The 9,112-nt window shown below is 38.8% G+C and overlaps 2 protein-coding genes and 1 long non-coding RNA gene across 4 annotated transcripts in view; 2 read left to right on the forward strand and 1 right to left on the reverse strand.

Moving 5' to 3' along the window:
• Positions 1 to 6,635, forward strand: part of LOC125502736 (rho guanine nucleotide exchange factor 18-like) — an 8,744-nt gene extending 2,109 nt beyond the window's left edge. Inside the window, exons 3-8 of the mRNA XM_048661906.1 lie at positions 1,311 to 1,571; positions 1,645 to 1,910; positions 1,963 to 2,143; positions 2,198 to 2,468; positions 3,218 to 3,498; positions 3,554 to 6,635. Coding sequence (XP_048517863.1) covers positions 1,311 to 1,571; positions 1,645 to 1,910; positions 1,963 to 2,143; positions 2,198 to 2,468; positions 3,218 to 3,498; positions 3,554 to 3,760 — 1,467 coding nt within the window. The 3' untranslated portion in view covers positions 3,761 to 6,635. The remainder of the gene's footprint in view (positions 1 to 1,310; positions 1,572 to 1,644; positions 1,911 to 1,962; positions 2,144 to 2,197; positions 2,469 to 3,217; positions 3,499 to 3,553) is intronic.
• A 58-nt stretch (positions 6,636 to 6,693) lies between these two features.
• LOC109543540 (tRNA (adenine(37)-N6)-methyltransferase) lies at positions 6,694 to 8,476 on the reverse strand. The gene is made up of 5 exons (XM_019913312.2): positions 8,391 to 8,476; positions 8,221 to 8,298; positions 7,484 to 8,149; positions 7,304 to 7,430; positions 6,694 to 6,928 (listed from the first exon to the last, which is right to left on the reverse strand). Exons 2-5 carry the CDS (start codon positions 8,292 to 8,294, stop codon positions 6,743 to 6,745), a joined length of 1,053 nt encoding a protein of 350 aa, XP_019768871.2. The 5' UTR covers positions 8,295 to 8,298; positions 8,391 to 8,476; the 3' UTR covers positions 6,694 to 6,742.
• On the forward strand, positions 8,468 to 9,002 carry LOC125502737. Of its 2 annotated transcripts, none has more exons than XR_007280497.1 (2): positions 8,468 to 8,532; positions 8,794 to 9,002. It is a non-coding gene; the product is annotated as an uncharacterized LOC125502737 (long non-coding RNA). The 2 variants fall into 2 exon arrangements; XR_007280498.1 differs by having other exon boundaries at positions 8,517 to 8,580.
• Positions 9,003 to 9,112: the final 110 nt, after the last annotated feature.

The following is a 9,112-nucleotide window of genomic DNA, read 5'->3' on the forward strand; positions in this document are numbered from 1 at the left end:
AATGCGTTGCGGGATAGAAAATAAGAAGACGGAACCCATGTTTTCTGAAATAATCGAGGTAAACTCAAATATTTTTTCAATTAAATTCAAAACATATTTATTAGATATTATTACAAAGCAGTAATGATGTTTATCATTTTATGTTAAATATGAAAGATTACAAAATAGATATCTAAATATTGATAATTTTTTGTTATAAAATAAAATAACAAATAATAGAACATATTATTGCATTAAAAGTTATTAATAATGGTAGTGACACTTTATTTGCACTTAATCTTGAGCGTTTTTCATAAATTGACCCTGCCTTTTTTAGAAAATATCCGCTCAACATCTGGTTTAACAATTGTCTCCGATGAAAATCGCTAAACAAGTAGGTAGTAATATTTTACCAGTTCGGAACTTGGAATCGTGCAATACAATGCAAATGGACATCATCTGGGCAGCATCCGGACTACAGACGGAGAGTAAGACATAGGGAATCGGTACCGGGATTGATACGATTTAATTTAATTTAATCTTTTCTTGATACGAATTTGCGTCCGCGATCAATCAGGCGATTTAAAATAGGTCCAACAGTTTTTCAAAAACTTTATTGTAGTGGATCTTAGGCACAATTTTGTTGCACACATCGATTCTTAGTTCTTAAAACAATATTTATTAGTACACGGCAATGTGCAATCTCATTTGCAATGATAAATACCCGGTCGTTTGAAGATGATTTTCAAAAGTTTGTAATACATTTTCCTGCAAATTGATGCACGATCCGCATTTTTTTGCACTTAAACTGCTTTAGTGTGTATAATTGTGTGTGTGTAGTTTAATTGGAAATTTAAAAGAAGGCGAACAGGCATTTAGTACATGAGCACCCTTTACCTAGTATTAGCAGTATCTGCAGCTTCTTTCTTGATAATTTGTTGATTCATATTGTCCTGTTATCAGCGTTATAAAATAAACTGCACCGAACACAGTAATGTCACAATCAATAATTGATAAATAAAAATCACTGTCAGTTTAATAACGCAATGTGTATTTGAAAAGTGTATCAGATCTACAGATGCACCCGCACTAAGAGAAAAATCTCGAATTCAAAGTGCATATGTGCGTCCCAAGCCTCAGGCGCGAAGAGGCCGGAGTGGGAGCCGCCGTGACCGAGAAAAATCTGTTAACCCTCCCATAAAAAGTTATCACTTCAAAAAATTTAAATATTTTTCCGTGCAAGGAAAGTCAATTTTGAATCACCCTGTACTTTGTTATTTTTATGAAGAAAAAACCTTCAATTCCCCAATTATGAATCAATTCAATTCTAGGAAGTCAGTCAGTTGGCCAGTTCGTTGTACGCAACCGGCACAAACCTATCTAGAAGTGTGAGTTCAGCTGGGGAACATCAAAGCGAAACGTACGTGTCGCCGATTCTACCGAAGCGTGCGGAAACTTTTGGAGGTTTCGACAATAATCAGGCGCCATTGAAACTAATGGGGAAAAAGCTGCATCAACAGAGCGCCGCGGGCGCTGCCCCTACAGCGACGCCCGATTTCGAGAACCTGAAGCCTGGAGATTCAAGACTGTTTGTAAGTACGGATGAGATGAAAATCAATGCAACCTCACTTTCCGTCAATGTTTCACATCAACGAACTGTTGCAGGAACGGTTGCCTTATAGAAACTGTGTGATAACGGGAAAACCCTTGATCAACGGCTCTGCTGTCAATGTAAATAGCAACGCCCCACCGGCGTCACAGCCAATGCCTGCGCAAGGCCAACGGGCCCCAACCAATCAGCTTACAGCGCCCCCAGATGCGCCAGCCTTACTGTCTTTGGGCAGGGAGCAACAGTACGCAGCTATCCAGCTAAGTCACTACGTCTACACGCTACTGTGCATCATTTCACAGTTAATGACTACCAATGGAAGGTACATTGATTTAATGCGCTCTTTATCCAGTGCAAAATTGATGCTTTTTCAGTTTGCAAGCCCAAGTATCGAATATGAAAGGAACTGATAAACAGTATCGACACAATCAGCAGCTTGAAGAGTTGCGGAACTTACAGGATAAGTTGAGCGGCGAAAAAGCGTCTTGGGCCGCCACAAGGGAGCAAGAGGAAAAAGAGCTGGAAGAAAAACGACAAGAACTGCTAAGGTTACAAGTAAGTGGGAAAGATTCTTTTGGGGAACGTTTGAATCATTGCAAACATTTCCAGGAACAAATTCGAGTGGAGCAAACCGACATAACCCAGCAAAGGGATCAGCTTTACAGGAAAATGGAAGTGCTCACTAGTCAAGGTCTGCTGATATCGCCCAACGTGGCCATTCCTGTAACCGGGCAGTTGGACGACAGCAGCAAAGACAGTTCAGAAGACAGCAGTCCTCAGTCTTCTGATACATCTTCTGCTACTTCTGCAGCCAATCCAAGCTCACTCTCTCATTCTGCGTCCACTGTGGACAAGCGCAAGGAGAGCAAATGGAACAAAGGTTGGTCAACAACTGACTCAGTCACATTTAGAAATGTTTTCCGGGCTTTGAAGCCGTGGTCCATGGGAATTTCTTCCTGACGTTTCGTCCACAACTGCGGTGGACATTATCAAAGGCGATGATGCAGTGGGCGAAGTGATCTTCCGTGCTTAACGACTAAGACTTAGGTTCAACTACTGGATCCCCTGTCGTATTTATGCGGCGCGGCCGTGTGAGCGCATGCGTGGGGAGTGGGCGGGGCTTGAAATGTTCCGGCGCACACGCTGCTTGCTGCAAATCGCGTTTCCAATCTGGATTAAGGGCCGTTACCTCTTCTTTCCTATTAAAATTGTTGTCATGTTTAAAGATCTCAATGGCCTCTGGTTAGTCTCGGGTAATACCGTGGCCGTCTAGAAGTGCGTGCTCCACCACTGCTGATTTTTCTGTTTGTCCTAATCAACTAACAACAACTGCATGGAACTCTGTAGACTCCTGGTGCTGATAAAGGATCCCGTTTGTCCTTGCCGATCTCAAAGTCTGTGGGATTGTTCCAGTTGGTTTAAAAACTGTTTTCACTCTGTGTTTCTCCAGTATCCTGCCGATCCTGTCCGTGACTCCATGTATGTATGGGAGGCACGCCCAACCCTTTCGCTCAGTCAATCGATCAAACTTTTTCTTTTGGCGATTGGTTGCTGCAGCTGCTTCGGCCACCATCATCCGTTCAGTTGTTAATCGATCCACCAAAAAACACTGTTCTATGTGTTTTGCAGGGTCAAACGTTCCGAAACAGCATCTGCCGTTAAACCTGATATCGACGACGAATCAGCAAAAGGTGTCGCACACGCAAAATTTACCAATTAAGCAGCAGATTCCGCTAAAACTGGCATCCAGACTGAGCTCGGGCGCGACCGAGTCACCCAAGCCGGGCCAAGGTGGGCCTCAGCAGATTTTACCCTTAAAACTAAGTCAGGACGAGAAGATCAGAAGAACCAGCACTTCGGGCTATCAGCGCTTGTCCGAAAACAGTTTCAGTCCACCTTCAGAAGAGACCGTAAGCTCACGCCATTATTATGACCACTACTAGTTGATTTGGCGTTTGTTTCCAGACACCAACTGGCCATTCGCACATTCGGACGGGTTCCAGTCCGGCCATGATGCAACAATCGCCACCATCGTCCGGTTCTTCTAGTCAGTGCCAAAGTCCAAGTGGAACCAAAGCGACGCGCACCAACACGTACCCGAAATTTCCCGACAAGTTTAAGGTACGTGGCGAACAAGCGCCCTCTCAAGACGAAGAAGTCATTTACTTCTGACGGTTTTGGAAAGCTACGAATTATCTCAGCTCCTTGATCAAGAGTAAGGTGTAAAATGGTGCGGAGTCACAATTCTTTTCGGAAATTGTATCGGATATCGCTTAACTTCGAATATATTTTCTATGACACTTTTTTTACTGCTCCTGATTGGAAGCTGTACTGTTTCTTGGAAACTTCCATTAATATTTACTGAGTTTCAATTGCGAAAATTAAAGTCCTGAGTGGACTGCGTGCTTCCTAAAAAAATGAGTGCGCGGTACGTTCAAAAGTTTGTTAGTTGATTTTACAACTGAATATTTATCTTTGATCTGACGACTTTGTATGGTTTTCCATTCGTTTCAATGGACTCTTTACTCGGCTAGCGATCGAGTGAGGATTTTTTTGAAATGCATTTCTCTATGAAAATCTACTTATCTAAATTTAAGAATCTCTGACAATACCGGCTCAATAGTGCTCTAGTGCTAGTCACTTCATCTCTGGTTACTTGCAAATATTCCATTGCAGTTTTCTTTGTGATTCGTTTAGTGAAACGACTTTTACACTTTTTCAACTTCTTCCTCGACATCGCTCACTTTTACATAACCCCTAATTTAAGATACCTTCCATTCTTTATACAATATTTATGTATTAGTCAAATTGCATATACTGGGTGTCCCATTAATGGGTGAACATTTTCTAGTTCCTAAACTTCCGATTTCGAGTCTAACTTCGGGGCACTCTGTATAGCTATCCTTTGGACTGGTTTTGATCAAATCTTTTGTAAATCACCATTTAAAAGTGCGTATTACAGTAGGTACATTACACAGGGTGGTCCTGAATAAGTGTCATTACAGAAAACTGTCGAGTTCTCATGAACAAAGAACCTTTTTCCTCTCAGTGCTTTCGTTTTCGACATACGCGGTGTCAAAATTTTAATTAATTTTCAATTACTACAGGAATGAGTTTGTACAATCGCTATAACGATTAGTAGCTACTTTTTCGCATCCCACTTGAAGTCATTAAATGTGCCAAATATAGACAAAAATTGTTTTTATCCATAAAAAGCTCTCGAAAATCGTTTACTCTAGAAACACCGAAACCGAAATCTAGTTTTAAGTGGCGTATAAATTAGAGGAAAACCCATAGGATACAATGTGATAAGATATGCACCTCTGACACGTCCAATAAAATGTGGGGCTCATTCTTACAGTTCAAGTTGATAAAAAAATACAAATTGACAGCCTGTGGGTATTCCGAAAACGAAAGCACGGAGGAAAAAATTGAATCTTTTCAAGAGAAATTAACACAATTGTCCGCTGCAACACTTACAAGAGGTGCAATAAAAACGGCATTGCAGGTGAACGCTCTGTATATGCAACTGTACACCGCTCAGCACTAATGGTGATCTACATAGTTCTAGTAAAATACAGGGCGATTTATTGTCAATGGAAAATGCCACTATTTACTTAAACTTTTGGACAAGGCGTTTTTTTCGAATTTTTCCATTGTTGCTTCAGTAAATCACCCTGTAAAGTTTTTCTTCCGTCTTCCCCTCCCCCCTAATATTAACAAAGTTCTCAAACTAAAGTTTCATGACAATACGTAGGTATATTGTTAGTTAGATCTTGAAAGTTAGCGTAACTTCTCATTCCTTTGGCTGTAGATTGTACATATTATATACTCGAGTTTTTTGGATATCCTAACATCGTTTAAGTGTGAAAAACCCATTTTGTGGTAAAGAAAAAAATTATTCTGTTACGTTATGTGCAATAGAGTATTTTAGCGCGTTAAAGGTTAAAATCTATTTAATCGGCGAATAGTAGCGATAGCCTTAGATTTCCTCCTTGTAATAGTTGTGAGTTTTGACCCGGTCAACGTTAAATGTTGTGAGAATTATCAAATGCCTGCAATGTTTAACTGAATTGAGTAACAAAAAGTAATACCTATATGTAAAAAGTCAATAAGCACGTAGTTTCAGGTTGAAAATCTATAGATGGTTATTTGATTTCGATCAAATACTGTTATATTTTATAAAAAATCTATTTTTCCACATTTAAAAGTTGATTCATTGTAATCCACTAGTTTCTATTCGAATATGGCCTATCTGTTGTTGGTTTCTTCGCATTAACAAATTGCTTGTTTCAGCAAATTTCTGACAACGATTGTTCAAAAATATAGTCATATCAAACACAATCAAGTAAAAAACCTTCATTTTCTTTGAATAGATTGATTTTGTAAAACACTCAGTATTGTTATTCTTTTATCACTTATTCGATGCAAATATACTATAGATTTTCCTCGTCATTATTTATTATGTGTTAAAAATAGCAAACTGCCGAAATGTATTCATGTTATTTATTCGTTTGCTACATCCGTACTAAGGAGTGGGCCAAATTGGTTCCATTTATGTACGTTTGATTTTTTTAATAGTTGCATTAGTTCAATTAAATTATTTTTCCATTCTGCAAGTTCTTCTATTTGCAGAAGATGTGATATAATAAGGCTTTCGTATATTTCGCTAAGTCACTGAGTGATTTTCCTCATTTGTAATTCTACGCAATATTTTTATTCTAGTTCACGCAATTATGTAACATCACATTATTTATTCACGAGTCTTTCACACGCTTGGCATATACAGGATGGCTCACTTTTTAGTGGAATAAATAAGGCTCGTTCACTTTATAATGCTATGAAACAACCTATGAATTAATTACGCTAGAAAGTGAGCCAATTATATTTATTATTTTATCATTCCATTCAACATATTGTAATTTGTTTTAAAACATACGCATATTGGGGTAGAAGTTAAATAAAATGTATATTTTACTAATAAGAAATTGAATCATTGGCATGTAAATAGTACTATTTAATGTAAATAAATTTGAATTAAAAAATCTATTGCATTTCGTCACATTTTCTAATTCCACGTTGGTTCAGATAAGTGAAAAAAATGCTACAATAAATAATTTAATTCCACCAGCACCTACTCAGGACATTTTGCTGTTAAATATCACACATACAAACCGAATTAACGTTTACGATATGATCATCGTCATTAAAGGTGCATTCCACAAATAAGTCCTCAATTCTCCATCGATATGAGGCTGAGCCTAATTTATGTCGCAGGTAAGTCGATCGGGGATCCTCTCTTAGGACACTCGATATCAATCGTTTTCGACCATTTGCCCTCTTCAAAGAACATGAAAATCGAGAGAACAAAATAACGATCCTACGCAAGGGTGGAGTTTGATGTAATAAGGGGAATGGGGCCGGTTAATAATATAATATAAGTTAGAAAAAAAACAGCCAGTCGAATGAACGTTTTAATCAAGCAAATTGAATCGGTGCAAACACAAGTCTGCTTTCGAAATTGTCGAAGTTTTGCGTTTTACTTAGATTTTCGGAGCCCTAAATATTAGACAAAACGTCGGCAATTAAAAAAAAACAGGCCTGTTTTTGCACCGATTCAATTTCCTTGGTTACAACGTTGCAATGCATGTGTAATTGAAAGAAAACGATAAACCTTTGACTGGGACGGACCTGCTCATTATCATTTTCGCTTACCTCCGGATTTAAGACGTGCAACTGTTTAAGAGCATTTTCCTCGAAGGATATAGTCAGTGGATGTACAGGCGATTCAGTAATCCAAATGGGCACTCTCACATCGTTTCCCGATATACTTTGGGCCTCCCTATAAAAATCTAATATAACAAATCCATTCAAAACCAAAAGCACATTATTTACTCTGATTCTTCGTCACTCTCGCTGTCGCAAACCAGTTCCACCGCTGTGCCCAGCTTTTCCGTGTAATGCTGGAGAAAGTTGGATTTCATGCCATAATTTGGCTGGTCATATTGAGGAATATACGGCTTGATATCGAGAACTGGAGTTTCATTGACCATGTCAACTCCAGAAAAGTAGATTACATTCTCAACAATCTTTTCAATCTTGACCAAAGACAGTCCTATCGGACAAGGCCGATGTGGGGACCTGGTTGCAAACACTCCCGTTCTTCTGCCATTCAATCGCGGAGGGGCCACCTTGGGTTTAGCATGTTTCGGATGTCGGTTAAAGACAAAGATTATCCACAAGTGGGAAAAGTCTTCCAGATCTTGCAGGGCATGACTGGGATTCGTAAACACTTCATTATTCAGTGTCAGGGTGGCAATTGTGTTTCGCATTGTGATAGTGGGCTGTCGAGGGGTTCCTCTTATTCTGGGAAACTCTGAGTGGATAATTCCTATAGGGCTGAATTCCTTTTCAGCTGGTTTAGGCGGCTTGGATGTGGGGACTATCGATTCCGCTCCAGCAGTCTGCTTGCGGCAATTACTGCATTGCCATTTATCAATTGCGCTCTTCACTATGTTGATTTCGTCGCGTTGAAGATGTTGCAATTTGGATAGTTGCCTCCTGCATAAGATACAGGCGAACTAGTAGGGGGCTGTGTCAATGTTTACTGGGCCTAGCACGTGGAAAATTACCTTAAATTGAATATCTCTTGGCGAGCAATCTTCAATTGCTGCTGTAAGTTGTGTGTTTCTTCCAGCGACGACATTTTTCTAATATTTCAGCACAGGATTAGCGTTACAACTGTTCAGATTAGCCTTAAATTGCCTCTCAGCAATGTTATTTCATCGAGTTTTATAAATACCTATATAGAACAAGACTTGTAGATGAATACGAATACTGAAATTCCCTGCTGAAATACTATTCTGTTGTTTACCGCACAGATCACAGTGACAGGACTAGCGCATATTAGGCCAGGTGACTCCCTGTTTAAATGACATGCGCAAGTAAGTTTGAGGTTACGTTAATCAAAACAAACTTATTTACCGAAATGGGTATGTATCCTATAGAACTATAAAAGCTAGTTATTGTCTCTACGTAAACATACGAATGATTAAATGATTATGAATTTTAAAATCAAGAATATATTCTCTATTACTTCATACTTGGTGCAAGCTGTTTCAAATATGGTCATTGATTCTAATTTAAGGACTTTTTGAATTATGCTAACTATATGTATACCTAACTATTTTCTCAAATTATTGAAGCATATTACGAGAGATAATGCAAGGGCGGATCGAAGGGGGATATGACCTACCATCCAGACTTGGAAGCTGGATCCACCGCTGATGGAAGGGTAATTTAATAGATCTCACAACTGTGGATGGGAGGTGTGACTTATAAAGAAAAACTCTACACAATTTAGGGACCGTTGTTAATAGGAGTAAGTACGTTTAATAAAATACAATTATTTTAATTTCTTCAAATCATATATTAACAACTCCTATAGTTACTTAGTGTACCTAAACAAAATTGTATATATAACTGCGTATATATAATAGTCAAAACTGAAAGAAAACGTTATTA

The sequence above is a fragment of the Dendroctonus ponderosae genome, unplaced genomic scaffold (genome assembly GCF_020466585.1).
Source record: "Dendroctonus ponderosae isolate FM_Combo_2020 unplaced genomic scaffold, Dpon_F_20191213v2 Dpon_F_20191213_10, whole genome shotgun sequence".
NCBI classification, from domain to species: Eukaryota; Metazoa; Arthropoda; class Insecta; order Coleoptera; family Curculionidae; genus Dendroctonus; species Dendroctonus ponderosae.

What these genes read in the sequence shown, in the direction of transcription:
- LOC109543540 (XM_019913312.2), bottom strand. Translation starts at nt 8,294, where the DNA reads ATGTCGTCGCTGGAAGAAACACACAACTTACAGCAGCAATTGAAGATT. An exon ending in GAGAGTGACGAAGAATCAGA is followed by an intron (nt 7,431 to 7,483) that starts GTAAATAATGTG and finishes AGATTTTTATAG; the next exon opens with GGAGGCCCAAAGTATATCGG. An exon ending in TGCACGTCTTAAATCCGGAG is followed by an intron (nt 6,929 to 7,303) that starts GTAAGCGAAAAT and finishes TGTTCTTTGAAG; the next exon opens with AGGGCAAATGGTCGAAAACG.